Source organism: Microtus oregoni, unplaced genomic scaffold, assembly GCF_018167655.1.
Source record: "Microtus oregoni isolate MIOR12 unplaced genomic scaffold, Mior012 000046F_ref0000063, whole genome shotgun sequence".
Lineage (NCBI taxonomy): Eukaryota > Metazoa > Chordata > Mammalia > Rodentia > Cricetidae > Microtus > Microtus oregoni.
Genome location: NW_024543220.1, coordinates 11,169,381 through 11,188,190, shown reverse-complemented (window position 1 = coordinate 11,188,190; position 18,810 = coordinate 11,169,381). Strand labels below are relative to the sequence as shown.

The 18,810-nt window shown below is 46.8% G+C and overlaps 2 protein-coding genes and 1 pseudogene across 2 annotated transcripts in view; all 3 read left to right on the top strand.

Annotated features, from left to right (window-relative positions):
- LOC121435271 (H-2 class I histocompatibility antigen, L-D alpha chain-like) overlaps positions 1-7,780 on the top strand; it is a 31,458-nt gene extending 23,678 nt beyond the window's left edge. The window contains exon 8 of the mRNA XM_041634487.1: positions 7,364-7,780. Coding sequence (XP_041490421.1) covers positions 7,364-7,368 — 5 coding nt within the window. The 3' untranslated portion in view covers positions 7,369-7,780. The remainder of the gene's footprint in view (positions 1-7,363) is intronic.
- LOC121435270 (H-2 class I histocompatibility antigen, Q10 alpha chain-like) overlaps positions 1-18,810 on the top strand; it is an 808,095-nt gene that overhangs the window by 63,395 nt on the left and 725,890 nt on the right. The window lies entirely within an intron of this gene.
- LOC121435281 lies at positions 3,587-6,793 on the top strand (annotated as a pseudogene).

The following is an 18,810-nucleotide window of genomic DNA, read 5'->3' as shown; positions in this document are numbered from 1 at the left end:
TACTGGGATGCATGTTCCCATGTGGTTCCGCTGCTGTATACAGAACACCTAGTGATAAATTCCTGGGTGAAGCCCCCTCTCTTGGGGCCTCCCACTCTATTCCTTTGTTTCAATTAAGCATCTTCGTAGAATAAATCTTTCTCTTTACTAATTTCATACTTACAGAAGTTCTTTCTCACAGATCGAATCAAAAATAAAAGTCTGTGCCAGAAAAGCGGCTAAAATTATTTGCTCCTACACTCCCTGAAAGAAAACAAGAAGTATTCTTCCCACTGATGGAAAAGGGTGTGATGTTCCACCTGCCTGTAATTTTGATGAGGGCAGGACAGCCTGAGTCCTGAGACTCTTGGAGTAGTGTGGATAGGAGCCTGTGGGGCAGTTCAGGCAGTCATGTGTCCCTTCAGCCTCACCCTCTGTGGACTCACACATAGTCCTGTTTTTTTTCTTCAGTAGGTTGAACTTTCACCCTAGACTCTGATGCTTCTCCTTCATATTCATAAAGTGAGAGCCTGGAGGGCCTGAAGTAAGAATGAAGATAGGGACAGGGGCATCACTAACTGCAGGAACTCTCTGGATGTTGGGGATGTCATGGTCTGTCACAAGGGACTATATAAGTGACTAAAATTTTTCTTTTTCAGCAGCAATTATAAACTAGCACATGGTTCAAGTGCACAGATGAGCACACACAGTGTCTTCTGCCTAGGATGAGAATGTGATCCACTGTGCACAGTAGGTCTATAGAATGAAATCTTTTTGTATTTTTTTTTGTTTTTTCGAGACAGGGTTTCTCTGTGGTTTTGGTTCCTGTCCTGGAACTAGCTCTTGTAGACCAGGCTGGTCTCAAACTCACAGTGATCTGCCTGCCTCTGCCTCCCGAGTGCTGGGATTAAAGGCGTGCGCCACCACCGCCCGGTTTGTATTTTTTATTTTATGCTGCTTTGCAAATTACCATTTCATCACAGTCTCTTTCAGTCATCAGTCCCTGTCCTGCTCCAGCTCTGGCTCCTTTGGCTGGAGGTTCAATGTTGACTAAACAGCCCTGTGCCCTCAGCCCCTGGGACCCACACTCTAGATGGGTAGGAGAAGGAGAGGGACATGCTAGAGCATTTTTTAAATTTTCATTTTGTGTTTATTAGATTGTATATTTTAAGCTTATGAGTATGCAGGTACACCAGGCACTGGATCTCCTAAAACTGGAGTCACTGATGGTTGTGAAGCAGCATATGGGTGCTGGGAACTGAACCTGGATCCTCTGCAACAGCAACAGGTGCTCCTTACCTTGAGCCACCTCTCCAGCCCCTATTGCAGCTTTTACAGGATGAAATCACACAGCTTGGCTCACAGCAAGATGGCTGACAAGATGGCTGACCACAGAGAGAAACTAGATGCAAAGGAGGAGACAGTGTTAGTGCAGAGCTCTGGAGTGAGGGGTGCTGGGCACTGCTGGGGTGAGGCCTGAGGGAGAAGGCAGAGGACTGAGCAGGAGGGGAAAGAGGCAAAGGAGGAGATCCGAATGCAGTGGGGTCCTCCTATTTGAGGGTGTTTGTCTACAGATCACAGTGGACACATCTGCAGAACCCTGCAGAGCATCTGACATCCCACACTGAATACTGTGGGGGTTTGAATGAGAATGACCACACAGGCTCGGAGGTTTGGATACTTCAGCTCCAGCTGATGGAACTGTTCAGGAAGGATCAGGAGGTGTGGCCTTGTAGGAGCAGGTGTGTCACTGGGGCTGGGCACAGAGGTTTTAGAGACTCCCACCATTCCCATTGTCTCTGACACTTGCTTGTGGATCACGATGTGAGCTCTCAGCTGTTCCTGCCATACCTTCCTCTGCCTCATGGACTCAAACCCTCTGAAAACTAACCCAAATCTAACAAGTCCTTTTATAAGTTGCTGGGGTCACAGTGTCTTCACAGCCATAGAAAAGTAACTAAAGCCAGGTGTGGTGACACAGCCCTTAATCCCAGGACGAGGGATGCAAAGGCAGGGGGGTTTCTGTGAGATCAAAGACACCTAGAGGTGTGGAGACAGACCTTGTCTCAAAACAAAGCAAAACAAAAACCAGAAGAAACCTGAAGGCCAGACTCACTTCATCCTTTCCCCACCTTCCTCTTCCTTCTTCTCTCCAGTAGTCAAACCCTGGATCTTCTAGAAGAAAAGTCATTTCCAGGAACACAATAACATCAACAAGCCAGTTGGTATGCAGGGCACAGATGCTTCTCTTTAAAGCAGAGGCGCTGGCCCGCAAGCACCACACAGACTCCCACAGAGACCAGGCTCCTGTGTTCACCTGCAGTGGGCAGCTCACACTGCCAAGTCTGATGCTCAGGATCTCACCTGTAAACAGAGACTTTGCCTCTTCACTCAGGATCATGTCTTCACAGCCTGTGCGTACACTCAGACTCCTAGTGTTTCTTCCCAGATGATCATCTGTGACTCCAGGTGCTTGTGTTTTACACAGATCTTCATTCCATAGTCCTGAGATTGTCCGTGTGGACCTGGGGAATTGTCTCAGCACAGTAGACCCCTTCTCCATGGGAAGAGACCCCTGTGGAGACCAAATACAGCAGGGCACTGACCCTGTCTACACTCCGTTTCCCTGTGTGCACACACTTCCATGGTACAATTGCTTTATTGAATAAAAAACAGTCAGAGAGGAACTGGAACTAATAATAAAGAGAATAATGATGACCGTGTGGTAGAAGATACATAACATCTCTATCTATCCATCTATCTATCTTTATCTCTCTCCCTTTCTCTCTCTCTCCCCTCCCTCCTCTGACCTTCACTCGCACTTTATAAACTGATGAGCCCTGGGAAATGGATGTTGCAGACTTATGGGACCTTAGATCTGATAACCGTTGACTTCTGAGTTCCTCAGTCCTGTGCAGTGCGGGCAGAGGGTGATTCTCACGGCAGAGGTCCACACTGGAGATTCTAGGTTTCATCATTGTTCAGTACTGTGGAGAATAATTAAACTTATAATTTTTTTCTGTGAATTTTGACTTGATGTCTTCAAATCTCAACCGAACACAACTGAAGTAGAAAGTGAAAGCAGAGGTGAGCAGGGCCTCCTTCCTGCAGGGAGAGTCACATATAACACAGTGTGTCGAAAGTGCTTAATCAGAGCTGTAAAAACTCCAGTCACCTCCCGATGCAGGTGTCCACAGCAGCCCCGCACCCTCCAGGACTCCGACAGCACCTGTTTCCGTGAACATTCATTTTTAGTGATTTGTGTATTTCACCTGGAATCTTCATGCTCCCAGGTTTCATCCTGACTGAGGGGCAGTTGTCCTTGGGCGGCTCAGAGACACCATGACACACAGCGCTCCATCCCGCAGCACAGGGCTCAAAGTCTTAGTCTGCAGGCTGATGAGGTCTGGGTGGGCAAGCCCAGGGCTGGGGACTCCCCTGTTCCCAGTTTCACTTCTCCAGCTCCTAACCTGGGTCAGGCCATTCTGGCCTTATGACCACTTGGCGGTTCTCACCGGCTTTGGGTGACGAGATACCAGGGAACCAACCAGCGTCGCCGCGGGCAATGGTTCTAAAGTCCACGCAGACCGTGCAACTCAGAGTCGCCCCAGATCTGAGATGGGGCGATGGCACCTCACTGGCTGCTCCTGCTGCTGGCGGCCGCCCTAGTCCAGACCCAGACCCGCGCGGGTGAGTGCGGGATCGGGAGGGAAACGGGCTCCGCGGTGAGGGCGAGGGCGGCACCGGGAATGCCGCGTCCCCGCGTGGCCCAGCCGGACCCTCCCGCCCCATTCTCCACCCGCGTCCGAGCCCCGCGCCCCGCGCCCTGCTCCCCTCCCGGCCCGCGATGCTGCCTGGGGTCCCGGGAGCAGAGTCTGGGTCTCACCGCGCGCTGTCCCCAGGCTCGCACTCCATGCGATATTTCTCCACCATCGTGTCCCGGCCCGGCCTCGGGGAGCCCCGGTTCATCTCTGTCGGCTACGTGGACCACACGCAGTTCGTGCGCTACGACAGCGACGCGGAGACTCCACGAGAGGAGCCACGGGCGCCATGGGTGGAGCAGGAGGGGCCGGAGTATTGGGAGAGGCAGACACAGAACGCCAAGAACAGCGAACAGATTTACCGAGTGAGCCTGAGAATCCTGCAGGGCTACTACAACCAGAGCGAGGGCGGTGAGTGACCGCGGTCGGAGGTCACGACCCCTCCGCGTCCCTACCCACCAGCCAGAGTAGCCTAAGGTACCAGGAGAGCAGGGACGAGACATGGTTTCGCTTTCAGTTTAGAGGAGGGCACGGGTGAAGGGGGCAGGGCAGGTGAATGGGGCTGACCGCGGGATCCCCACAGGCTCTCACACCATCCAGCGGATGTATGGCTGTGAGGTGGGGTCGGACGGGCGCCTCCTCCGAGGTTATCATCAGGCCGCCTACGATGGCCGATGGCCGCGATTACATCGCCCTGAACGACGATCTTAAAACGTGGACAGCAGCGGACACTGCGGCGCAGATCACCCAGCGCAAGTGGGAGCAGGCTGGTGTTGCAGAGATACACAGGGTCTACCTGGAGGGCGAGTGCGTGGACTCTCTGCGCAGACACCTTAAGAACGGGAAGGATGCACTGCTGCGCACAGGTGCGGGGCCGCGGGCAACTCCTCCCTCTGCCCTCGGGCTGGGCTCAGTCCTGAGGAAGAGGAAACCCTCACGGGGGTCATGCCCCTGTCTCTGAGGGCAGACAGGGTCCCTGGGTCTCCTGATCCAGCATGGCAGGGACTGCACTGACCTCCCAGGGCTCAGCCTTCTCCCTGGACAGTTCCACATCTGTCTCAGGAGGGAGGAGAGAGGATCCCGACATCACCAACAGTGGCTCCTTCAGTCTGCAGCCCCTGTCAGCCATGGCCTCTCCCAGGCCGGGTTCTCTGCCCACACCCAGTGTGTGTGGACTCTGACTCCTGTCATCTGAGTGTGTCAGCCTTACACACCAGGACATAGCAGTATCTTTACCTGATGGGAGACTGGGCGCCATACCTAGGTTTGTTCCCCCGGTGTCTAGAACTTTTCAAATAATAAATTCTCATAGAAGCCTGTGTGAGGTTTACATGCCTCCAACACCCCAATTCTATCTTTTCCTAGAATGGTCAAGTGGGAACTTATGGGGTGCCTTAGACAAATACTAAATTGTAGGGTTTTTTCTTTTCTTTCTTGCTTTTTTTTAAGTTGTCATTTTGGTTTGAGCGAGTTTCTCTTCCTCTCTGGGGAGGTCTTGTTTCTCTGTCCCCTTTTATTATCATGGGTTACAGTCTCCACAGGTGCCATTCGGGACTGACACTCTGTAATGAGACAAGTTAAGATAGGGTTCCCTTTAGAGGAGAAAAATTACTGTGAATTTAGACTATTTTCTGCCAGAATTAACGGTTCTGAGCCCCCTGCTCTCCTTCAGCCCCACCAAGTCACAGTGTTGCCCTAGTGAATTAAGAATTGAACTTCCTCAGAGACAGGGTCTTCTGCAACTCCAGGACTGGAGTGACAGGGAAGATCCACACACCCTGTGAGCACCACTGTGTCCCAGTGAGTGCTGCACTGGGCTCCACAGCACACTTCAGGGACCCTGGGTGACCATACCTGGTATGTTGTCCCCCCAGATGCAGGGGTTAGGAAGTCATTTTCTATGTAGAGTCACAGGTTCACCTCAATTGTTCCACACATTTTGGTGATGGCTGTTCACTTGGATTCACAGTTAAAGTGGTCAGCAAGATGGCCACAGTGCTTGTTCCCCAATGGTGGCACCAGGAGTTGGTGGCACCCTTCATGTAGCCCGATCATCTTAATTTCTTATTCCTGTAGGAGTTTAATCACATATATAAGTCAATTATTTTCCATTCCTTCATCCTTTTTCTACCTCACTTATGCTATTGAAAGTCAAATATGATCATGCTGACCTGCTGGCTTATATAGATTCCCTCTTAGTTTCTAGGCCCCTGAGAAAAATGTGCAGTTCTGTGATGAGGGGACCAGCTCTACATGCAGGTCACTAGTGTGATGACAGAAGTGTTCAAATAGTGACATAGTTCAGTGTTATCATTGATTTAACTTTGTTTTTACAGATTTAAGTTTATCTTGTTAATTGTGGGATTTCTTTTTTTTTTTTTTCGAGACAGGGTTTCTCCGTAGCTTTTGGTTCCTGTCCTGGAACTAGCTCTTGTAGACCAGGCTGGCCTCAAACTCACAGAGATCCGCCTGCCTCTGCCTCCCGAGTGCTGGGATTAAAGGCGTGCACCACCACCGCCCGGCAATTGTGGGATTTCTTAAATCTTCCACTCAGATCCCCCAAAGGCACATGTGACCCATCATCCTGGATCTAACGGTGATGTCACCCTGAGGTGCTGGGCCCTGGGCTTCTACCCTGTTGACATCACCCTGACCTGGCAGAGGGAGGAGGAGGAACAGACTCAGGACATGGAGCTGGTGGAGACCAGACCTTCTGGAGATGGAACCTTCCAGAAGTGGGCATCTCTCATGGTTCCTTCTGGGAAGGAGCACAAATACACATGCCATGTGTACCATGAGGGGCTGCCTGAGCCCCTGACCCTGAGATGGGGTAAGGAGGGAGTGGATGCAGGGCTGGGGTCAGGGAAAGCTGGAGTCTTCTGCAGACCCTGAGCAGGGTCAGGGCTGAGAGCTGGGGTCGTGACCCTCACATTCTCTTCTTGTCCTTCCCTTCCCAGAGCCTCCTCAGTCCACAGTCCCCATCATCGCAGTCATTGCTGGTCTGGTTCTCCTTGGAGCTGTGACCATCATTGTAGCTGTGGTGGTTATTGTGAGGAAGAGGGGGAGAAGCACAGGTAGGAAAGGGCAGGGTCTGAGTTCTCTCTCTGCCCCTTTTAGAAGTGTGCTCTGCCCCATTAATGGGAAACACATCCACACCCTCATTGCTGCTGTCTCTAACCTGGGTCTGCTGTCAGTTCTGGAAACTTCTTAAGGGTCAGGGACTTCTCTGGTCTCTTACAGCTTTTCTTCTCACAGGTAGAAAAGGAGGCAACTATGCTCCAGCTTCAGGTAAGAGTGGTTGGCAGGATTGTCCCTGAGGCCTGTGGGGTGAAGCTGGCATATTTGGGGAGTTCTGGTAACACATAATAGCTCTTTCAGCAAATCTTCTAGGAACCAAATTTTTACCTTCCCATGAATACATATATTTTTACCCTAGACAGGGACAGTGACCAGAGCTCTGATGTGTCTCTCCCAGACAGTAAAGGTGAAACTCTTGGGACTGATTTGGGGAGGAACAAATTGGACATGATTGGATTTCAGAACTCCCAGAATCATGTTTAAGTGAGTGGTGGGTGGTTGGGATGTTGTCTTCACAGTGATTGTTCATGACTCTTGTTCTGTAGCGTGAAGACAGCTGCCTGGTGTGGATGGAGTGACAGACGATGTGTTCAGGTCTCTCCTGTGACATCCAGAGCCCCCAGTTCACTCTCAGTAAGAGTGTCTGTTGTTCCCTGTGATCCTATGGGCTCAACGTGAAGAACTGGGGAGCCCAGCCAGCATATCAGGACACTGTCCCTGCACTGCCCTGTTCCCTTCCACAGCCAACCCTTCTTGTCCTGCAGACAGGAGGGGACATCTCCATCCTGTCTCCCCCATGCTACCTTAAATTGCAGCCCCTGACTTCCCCACTGAAAATAAGAATCTGAATGTGAACTTGATTGATTATATCTTTGATCTGACAGTTTGATTGGCAGCTAAATTAAAGGATTGAGCTAGAGTTTGTGGAGGAAATAAATGGCAGCGTGGAGAATCTCCCAGAATCTGTGTTCTGTGCTCTGTGCATCTGGTGGGACAGGATGAGGCTGTGGGAGCTGAGTGAGAACAGGGCTGTGCCCAGGTGGAGCTCAGTGCGTTGTTGAGATTGACAAGTTCACTTGTCAGCTCTGTCTCCTCCTGGCTCAGTTCTCTTGGTCACTTAGAACCAAATGCTGACATCTGTGATCACAGGGACACTGGGATGGCCAGAGCCTTGTCCTGTCCCCGGGATTATGAGGCGCCAGGGCTGCTGTCTTGGCTGTGATCTTTTCCTTGTCTTCAGTTTTTATTTCTTGTCTGTTTAGTTAGTAAGGAGGACTAGGCTTGTTCCTGTTCCTGTGAGTGGTGTCAGCCTCATTATCCTGTGGGGTCCCTGAGTGACAGTATTAAGAGGTGTTTTCTATCCTTATCCCCTCAAGGCCCAACTAGGCCCCTGCACTTAGGAGACTGTGGGATGAGAACATGAGGTTCAGTCTCCTGAGCTCCTGCCTCCCTTCAGGCCCCTCCCTGAAGGTTCTCTCCCTCTTTCCCATCTATCAGAATCTAACCCGGGTTGTAGGATAGGAAGAGAGGAGGGATCCACAGGGTCTCATCTCAGATCTATCCTGTGGAGCCGGGCGATGGTGGCGCAGGCCTTTAATCCCAGCACTCGGGAGGCAGAAGCAGGCGGATCTCTGGGAGTTCGATCTCTGTAGACAGCCTGGTCTACAGAGCTAGTTCCAGGACAGGCTCCAAAGCCACAGAGAAACCCTGTCTCGAAAAACCAAAAACAAAAACAAAAAAAAAGTAATCAAATCTATCCTGTGTTCTGCCCAAGTCCCCTCTCCCTTTCTACCTCTGGGAATCCTGGTTGTTTCCTCAAGTGAAGACTGGTGTGGGATAATTGTATTCTGTCAATCATGTTTTAAATAAATGCTGATTGGCCAGGCAGGAAGTATAGGTGGGAAAAAACAGACAGGAAGTAAAGGTGGAGCAAAGAGAACAGGAGTATTCTGGGAAGGAGGAAGCTCCCTCAGCCATTCCTGCCCATACTACTGAAGAAGCAGGATGTGACCTGCCTTGTGGCTAACATAGATAAGAATAATGGATTAATATAAACTACAAGAGCTAATAAGTAGCCTGAGCTAATGGGCCAATCAGTTTATAATTAATGCAGACTCTCTGTGTGGTTTTCTCTGGGATTAAATGGCTGGGGGACCGGGTGGGAGAGAAACCCCAACAAGCAGGCCCTCATGTTACAGAATGCTGCCCACGTGTTACAGAACAGGCTGAGTCTACTTAGATTTGTGTTTATTAAAAAACATGATTCAGATAAGGACAGGACTGAGTCAGCAACCTAGGCCAGAGCAGGTCTGAGGCTGCAATCTCCAACCTGGGTCAGAGCAGGCCTCAGACAGTGAATTCCATGAGAGCGGGAGCAGATGCAGACCAGGGACATGTGTGGAGGCAGGACTGAGCCAGCAACCTGGGCCAGAGCAGACCTGAGACAGTGAACTCCACAAGAGCAGGTACAGGGGAGCAACCACTGAGCAGTAAGCCAGAGACCAAGACCTCTGTAGGTCCAGACGTGAAATTGGGTCCTTCAGGGAATAGACCTGAGCAAAGGACCCTGTGAGTCTGGGTATCATTCGAGGACTACCGAGGAACGAGGCTAGAGCCAGGACCTCTGTGGTTCTGGGCATGAGTCAGGGACCTCAGGGGGAGTAAGCCTGAGCCCGGGAACTACAAGGAGTAGATGACAGCCAGAGTCCTTTAAAGGACCAACCCCGAAGCCAGGGACTTCTGCAGGAATGGATCCAGACCAGGGACCTTTAAGAAACAGGTCTGAGCTGACAACCTAGTCTAGAGCAGGCCTGAGACAGAAAACTCCGATTAGAAGACCCAGATATTAATCTGTGGTAGGAGCTGCGGGCCGCTTCCCGCCACCCGGCTCCCGCACTGCTAGCTTTACCCAAAATAATTACACAGAAATTGTATTCTTTTCAACACTGCCTGGTCCATTAGTTCTAACCTCTTATTGGCTAACTCGCACATCTTTATTAACCCATATTTAGTAATCTGTGTAGCCCCACGAGGTGGCTTCCCAGAAAAGATCTTAACCTGTGTCTGTCTCGGAGAAGAGAGTCATGGCGACTGCTTGAATCTGCTTCTTTCTCCCAGCATTCTGTTCAGTCTACTCCACCCACCTAAGGGCTGGCCTATCAAAGGCCAAGCAGTTTCATTATTAATTAACCAATGAAAGCAACAGATAGATGACACTTCCACATCATTAATCCACAAACATTCAATCACCTGATTTTTGACAAAGAAACAAAAAAAATAATCAACTGGAAAAAAGAAAACATAGTTAACAAATGGTGCTGGCATAATTAAATATCAACTTATAGAAGAATGAAAATAGATCCATGTCTATCACTATGCACAAAACTCAAATTCAAATGGATCAAAACCTCATCATAAAGCCAGCCACACTGAACTTTATAGAAGAGAAAGTGGGAAGTATATCTGAACGCATTGGCACAGGAGACCACTTCCTAAATATAACCCCAGTAGCACAGACACTGAGAGAAGCAATTAATAAATGGGACCTCCTGGAACTGAGATACAATCCCAGAGAACCTAGACAACAGTGAAAACCCTAAGAGAGACTTACATAGATCTAATCTACATGGGAAGTAGAAAGTAGAAAAAGACAAGATGTCCTGAGTAAATTGGAAGCATGGGGACCTTAGGAAAGAGGTGAAGGGGAGGGGAGAGGCAGAGGGGAGAAGAGAAAAATGTAGAGCTCAATAAAAATCAATCCACAAAAACATGATTCATGGGCTGAAGAGATGACTCAGGGCTTGAGAGCACTTGCTGCTCTTGCAGAGGACCCAGGTTCAGATCCCAGCACTCACTTGATGGCTCATAACCATCCTTAACTCCTGTTATGACCAGTGAGCTGAGGGTTTACTCAGCTGATGGTGGATGGATGTTTTCCTTGGTCTGCCGTCACTGTCTCTATCTGGAGTGGGGGAAATCCAGTCCTCATGCAGGGGGCACCACTATGTCAATTGTTTATGTAAATTTTTCTATTATTAATAAAACTCGGGGATCAGATATTGTGGTAAAAACCTGATAGATCAAGAAAGGAGTGGAGAAGCAACCAGCTGACCCTGTCTCTTCATGCTTCCCACATTGAAGAGGCCCATGAATCTTTCCAGGCCTACCCTTCTCTTTCCTCTGCCTCTATCATACTGTATTCTGGGTCCCCCACAATGTCATGGCTAATTCCAGACAGCTAGTTCTTGACTCCGCCCCCTGACTCAAGGATAACTTTATTGACAGTCTTGAGTTTCACAGTACAATCAACTATCCCTCTTGATTTCCCCCTTTGATGGAGGAAGGTCATTGGCTAATAAAGGAACTGCCTTGGCCCATTTTATTGGTTAGAGGATAGGTAGGAGGAGTAAACAGAACAGAACGCTGGGAGGAAGAGGAAGTGAGCTCAGAGTCTCGACAGCTCTCCTCTCGGGAGCAGACACCTGAGAGAGACGCCATGCTCCTGGCTCCTGGGTCGGAGCCCCGCCACCCTTATTACTTCACCCCTTGTCTACATAAAAAGGAAAAGTTTTAACTCTAACATAGTAAAGCTATGTACAATAAGAACACTTATCAGGTAGGAATTACATTTACATGCAGCAGTAGAGGGCGCTGGAGATGCACACCTTTAGTTCCAGCAGTAGAGGGCGCTGGAGATGCACACCTTTAGTTCCAGCACTCGGGAGACAGAGGCAGGCTGATCTCTGTGAGTTCCAGGGCAGCCTGGTCTACATAGTTAGTTCCAGGGCAGGCTCCAAAGTTACAGAAAAAACTTTTCTCAAAAAAAAAAATCTACAATGTTCAATCCATTTGTATTTGACAAATTGGTAGAAATTATTCTATTATCTGTCATACCTTAGTGAATTCAATGCTTTAAACCTAAAACCCTTTCCAACGTAACTTCTATTACTATCCTAAAACTACTGCTTTAGACCTCAGACATTTCTAAGATAAACATCTGAAGCTTTTATGTCTCTCAACCTTATAAACCATACATCTCTTTGTAAGTTTCTTTTCTGAATTTTGTAGAAAAATAAAATGGTGAAACTATCTAATTTTCAACCACATCAGAGACCTGAGAAGGATAAGTATTACCTAAATGTTTAGGAAATGTTCAGGAAGTGTAGCACAAACAACTTTCTTTTGGTGGGGGGGGGGTTGAGACAGGGTTTCTCTGTGTAATAGCACTGAGAAATGTCCTGGAACTCATTTTCTAGACCAGCCTGGCCTTGAACTCACAGAAATCCACCTGCCTCTACTTTTTGAGTGCTGGGAATAGAGGCATGCATCACCACCGCCCGCCTGGCTCAAACTACTTTCAAAACTACAGTAATGATAGAGCCAACTGGCTGCCTAGACAATCACCCAAGGTTTCTTCGCAATGTTGTGGCATTCAGCTTTGGCCGACAAACCTAGAATGTCTGACTTGTCTGTGGAGAGGAAATTTTGAAGGACTGTCATATCCTGTTTTAGGAGAGTTCAGCAGTCGCCTTTCTTTGTGTCCTGCTTCTCCAGTTTGCTCATCTTACCGTCAGCAGTTGAGGCGAGGGCAGTTTCTTGTCCAATGGTTAGCTTTTCTACATAGAGAGCAAAGTCCATATGAAGTTCCCCAGTGCCCATCAGCTTATCTGAAGGAAATTTGTGCTTTCCAGAGCAGATGTGTCTCACTCTCATGAAAAGCCTCATGTTATTAAAACATCTGAAGTGCCAAAGTCTATCATACTCTGAAGTGTTTGAAGCCTATCTATCTACCTATCTATCATCTATCTATCTATCTATCTATCTATCTATCTATCTATCTATCTAAGACTGTCTATCTGTTCAACCTTGAAAACATACCTAACATGACTACAAGTTTGACTGTTATGGGTGACTAACTACTAACCTGCATTTCTTAATTATCCTAAATATTTATATTAATAGCTTTCAAGGACTAGGACTTTGCATCACATTTTTAAATGAGCTGCATAGTTGCAATACCTTAAACAAGAGTAAAAAAATATATGCAGCATGTTATAACAAAAATAACAAGTTTATTTAGTATACACAAATCCATACCAATGTAAAATATTTTAAGGTAATAGTTCCTTTTCAGTTTAAAAGTAGATCCAGCAATCTACCCTTTTACCCTGTCATTTCTCTATCTCCCTCTTTTACCTTTCAAAGAAAGATCCATCAATATAATCTCCCTTTCTTAGTTTCCTCCCTGCCCATGACTAATAACAACTTGCAGCTAACTCCCTAAGCGACAACGAACATCCATACCCCATTGAATGACCAAAGATCATCCGCCCCATCCTCGGGAATGTGGGCATCATGTTCTTAAAATTACTTCCTGTTGCCTGGGGGCAATGGCATCTTTAGGGGACCCTGAGAAACTTAAAATAAGGGTCAAGTCCTGGGGGATCAGCTGTATCATCTGTTGTCCAGTCTCAGTGTGATGGGAAAGTGCAGGGCTTATCTTAAGTCCTGGCTGGAAGAGTCTGGGAGGCTGGACCTTCTCAGCTAACCACTTTGAAGTTGTCCTGAGTAGTTTGTAACTCAAAGCTGCACTTTGGGTGGTGTTTGTAAGCTCAGTGGTGTTACCGCAATCCAGGCAGATTCATCATTGCAGGTTCCCATCATCTTCTTGAAGAACTCAAAGGTCACTGCCAGGAATGGTCACAGTTCACTGCAGAAATCCTAACCATTTGAAATGTCATATGTGTGAGGTCCACGTATGACTCAGTTTCCATCTGGAGTCATTCTGACTTAAAGAAGTCATTTGAGTTCAAGCTCGCCTGTTCTGTCTTTTCCAATACCCTGAGGGCTGTGAAGAAGTTCTAATTAAGTCCATGGGAAGAGCATTTCTGCCCATAAGAAAGCACGCATTACCTATTACGATTTGGACTGCTATATGCTGGCTGAAGGCACTCTCCTCCTTAGTGATTGGTAGCTGTAGTAATATGGGCGGCGGGGCTGCATCCCCAGCACTCCGGCTGCCCACATGGCTAGCTTATGCCCCGAAATAACAACACACAAACTGTATTCATTTAAACACTGCTTGGCCCTTTAGCTCTAGCCCTTACTGGCTAATTCTGATATCCCGATCAACTCATCTCTAATAATCTGTGAGAACCGGTCTTACCAGGAAGATTCTAGTCTAGTCTATCCTGGGTCAGAGCTTCATGGTGTGTGTCTGCCCGGGAGCGGGGCATGGCGTCTCTCTCAGGCGTCTGCTCCCAAGAGGAGAGCTGTGGAGTCTAAGCTCACTTCCTCTTCCTCCCAGTGTTCTGTTCTGTTTACTCCTCCCACCTATCTTCTAACCAATGAGAGCCAAGCAGTTTCTTTTTATTTAACCAATGACCTTCCTCCATCAGGTAGCTGCTTGCTACTAGCTGAATTCTTGTATAGAGATAATGCACCTGCTTGAGCTTCCTCCCAAGGACGGAGCAGGGAGGTGCCTAGCAGACTCTACTGCCCTTTGTACTGCCTTTTGCCTGTAATTCATCTGTGTGCTGGCTGAGAAATAAACTTGGGGCTGTTTGGTATTTACCTTCTGTCCTCCCAGTCTATCCTATGTTTCAGTCTTCATTTCTCTCAATCTGCCATTTCCTGTAACCTTGCACACCCTCCCAAGTACCTCTTGCTGATTCCTGCCAGCGCAGGCTCCAACACATATGCAGCAGGTCTCTGGGGTTAAAGGACCACAGTCTGATAAATACATTCGGGATACACAAACTTAGTTCCCAGTTACCTGCCTCAGACTCAAACCCAAAGCCATGTACAGGAAGCTAGATGAAGCTTATTTCTAGAATTAGTTAGTAGTCTATATGACCATAAATATCATGATGGAAAGCTTAAATATAGATATATAATAATCTTATAAATTTTGAGATAGTACTTAATTCTTAAGAAATGTTTTTAAAACAGGTGGTGGTGGCATAAGCCTTTAATGCCAGCACTGATCGCAGAGGCAGGGGGATTGGCCATCACACGTTTCATCTCAAATATTCGCCTGTCTGGGTCTCAGCTTCACATATCTACTCCTTGGCCTTGGTCCCCACCTCACCTGCCTCTGTGTAGGTCTATAAAATTTAAAGGCATAAAATTAATTTTATTATTCATAAAATGTAGGCTTTCCTTGACATTCTAATTTGTCAGAAACTGAAATCCATCTCATTAAGTCAACCAGGAGCAGTCATGTCCCAGCTTATTTGCATGAGAATCTGCAGCTTGTCATAGTCCCATGACCTCAGCCGATGTGTCAGCTGTTGGTGTCCAGGGCATGAGAGTTAAATGGCCTTTAAAAATGTCTTCAAGGGCCTGTAAACATGATCTCCAGCTAAGAGCATTTACTGTTCCTGCAGGAGACGATGGTTTAACCCAGCACCATGTCTGTGTCTGAAGGTGGAGTTCACAGCTGCCTAGATCTCCAACTCTATGTACCTGCGCCCTCTTGTGGTCTCCTTGGGCACTGCATGCTCATCCCTGACTGTTCAGGCCAAGGGATGCAGCTGAAGACAGGAGAAATCAACGCACCCTTGGAATTGGTGAAACAAATCAGCTGAGAGGCCGGTGGAGACACGCTTTTAATAAAAACTCAAGGTCAGAAATTGGGGTTGGACCTGAAGATCTGAAAACCAAAACAGCCAGCCACTGGCTCTTACCTTGACCTCAGTCTGAAATGGCACTCCTCTGTCCTGGAATCTCAGAGAGACACTGTCTCTGAGAGCTGTTTCCTCCTATTTCATAATCCTCTCTAGAACTGGGATTAAAGGTATGCACCACCACCATCAAAGGCCTGCACCACCCAGTTTCTATGGCAACCAGAACTCGAGAAGAAGGTGTGCGTCATTACGGCTACTGAGGTTAAAGGTATGTGTTACCGTGATCTGGTCTGTAAGGCTGACCAGTGGGACTGGTTCACTCTCAGATCTTCAGGCAGTATTTAGTTAGTAAAATACAAATGAAATGCCACTACACTTCTCCTTTTTGTCTAAAAAAAAAAGAAAACTATAACTAATATAAGAAAACTATATACAATAAATACAATGACTATATACAATATATACAGGCAGTAAATACACCAACAATGTCTAGTCCATTTGCATTTGACAAACTCAGAGAAAATATTTTATATCTATCCTATTTTGGTGAGTCCAAAGTCTTATACTTAATTTACTTTTTATCATAACTTGCTTTCTGTATCTGGTAAACTATAACTATAGCTAACTAGTCTTGAACTCCCTCAGAGACCCAAGAAGGAAATCATATTAACTGTGTAAGCAGGAAGTGCAAGCAAGTGACTTGAGTAATGACAGAGATGGGTGACTTCCTGAACAGGCACCAAAAGTTCCTCTGCAACATTGGGGCATCAGTCTTCAGCCTACGGGCATAACAAATTCAACAGACTTTTCTGGAAGCAGGATATTTCGTGTGCTGCTTGTCTAATTAGGACAGCATACTGTCAGCTTGGGACATGGGCATTTTCTTGCCCAGTGGCTTACTTTTCCCACAAAGAAAGTAAACTTCATGTGGAGTTTCTTCGGTGTCCATTATCTTCTCTGAACTAGATTGGTGCTGCCAGAAGCAGACACGTCTCATTGCCATAAAAAAGAAGGACCTAAGATATTAAAACATTTAAATGCCATATTCTACAGATCTCTGCGGCAATTGAAGATGATCTATCTAAATTATGTGTTTTTGACCTTTAAAACATCCCTAATGTGGCTACAAGTTTGATTATACTAAGTAATTAATTACTAACCTATATTTCTTTATTCTCCTAATCAGTAGGTAACAAAATGTATGTACAGTATGTTTTAACAAATTAATTTCAAATTTGTATCAATATAAAACTTGTGTACAATATACAAAAGTAAAACCAATGTGAAACATTTAAAACGAATAGTTGCTTTAAAAGTTGAATAAAAGTATATTCAACAATCTAGCTTATCATATTTATACCCCCTTTTTACTTGTATTTTCCTTCTTTCCCAAAGAAGATCCTTGAGATTACAAAATTTACACCCCAACCCCCAACCTTATATCAGCTATAATCAACCCCTAATTGATGTTCCTAACCCTGACTACAAACTTTGTTAGAAGAGGGGACGTTGTCTTCTAGAATTACTCCCAGGTGTTATGGGGGCGATGTTCTTCTGTGGGATCCTTTGAGAGTAAAATGATGGTTAAGTACCAAGGTTACTGTCTGGTGTAATTACAAATAGTCTCTCAGTAGTCAATGTGGATTTGCTGAAATTCTTATTTGAAATTCTGTTTGAAGTTCTTATTTCAAGTTCTGGCCAGAACGTTGTACGAAGGTGGTGCACCATTTCAGCTAACCAAGCTGGAGCCATCTTGAGCAGCTGGTATCCAAAACCGATCTGAAAGCAGCACTGTCAGCATCATGATGTCATAACAGCCAGGTGGATTCGTGGTTGTGGAACCCACCTTCTTCCTGGAAACTTCATAGATTACTGCAGAAAATTTAATGTTCATTGTGGAAAACATAAACATTATTTATACAGACATACATTCAATGAAAGGTACTATAGAGACAAAAATATTAATGGGGAGAAGTAATATCTTTCCAAAATTCTTCCTTCTTTCTGTCCCATACCAGATGGATCCTGATATGAGACGGAAACACTGCATTTTATTTGACTGGCGAGTGTTTCCTCCATCGTGTCTTCAATGCCTGAGATTCTCTCTTCCATCTCCTGTATTCTCTTAGTGATGCTCGCATCTGTAGCTCCTGTTCACTTCCCCAGATTTTCCATTTCCAGAACTCCCTCAGTTTGTGTTCTCTTGATTGTGTCTTGATTCTTGATTATTTCAGTTTTCAGGTGTTGAATGGTTTCTTTCATCAGGTGATGGTTTTTCTTGGCTTGCTTAGCATTCTTTAAGGGATTTATTGATTTCTTCGATTTTCTGATTTGTTTTTCCTTGATGTCGTTAAGAGAATTTTGTGTTTCCTCATTAAGGCCTCTGTCATCTTCATAGAGCAATCTTTAAGTTCATTTTCCTGTGTTTCTGCGACATTGGATGTTCAGGCTTCTCTGTTGCAGGATCACTGGGTTCTGGTGGAGGCAGGACGGCTCTTTCCATTGTTGGATGGATTCTTACGCTGTCATTTGCTCTTCTCCTCCACCTGCTGTGGCCTCTGCCTGTGCTGGTTCTTCCAACTGTTGTGATTGCACCTGTGTCTATGCAGCCGACTGTTTTTCAACTGGTGTGTTTCATGCCTGTGCCTGTGTGGTCTGCTGGGGTTGCAGGTGAGGGCCGGCCACAGGGAGGATGCTCGGGTGCTTGGGATTGGGCAGAAGAGTGTCTTGTGGGACAGTGTTCAGTGCGGGGGGTGTAACCTGGAGGCAGGTATCTCATCTGATTGCAGGAAGGTGGGAACTGCAGCAGAGCCTCAACTTGCTTTCTTAAAGCACCCAGGACCAGCACCCAGGGATGGTACCACTCACGACAGGCTGGGCCAACCCCACCAATCGCTAGTTATGAAAATGACCCATGAACTTGTGCACAGGCCAATCTGATGGGAGTCTTTCTCAACTGAGAGTTCATCCCTCTTCCAAAATGACTCTAGTTTATGTCAATTGACATTAAAATCTACAGTCATTAAATTTGTGGAGAAAACAGACCCCACAATTCTAATACAAATTTCCATATTAGTTATTTCTCTATTTCTGTGCTGAAATGCCATAACCAGGCAATGTATATAAGAAAGCGTTTACTTGGACTTACTGTGTAATGGGAACAGAGATGACCACTCAGACACTTCACAGCCAACAGAAAGTCTTGATATCAGCTGGCTGGGACGACACCCAGGTACTCAGGACCCAGAAGGGATGACACCCAGGGACTCAGGACACAGATGGGACGACACCCAGGGACTCAGGGACCCAGAAGGGATGACACCCAGGTACTCAGGACACAGATGGGACGACGCCCAGGTACTCAG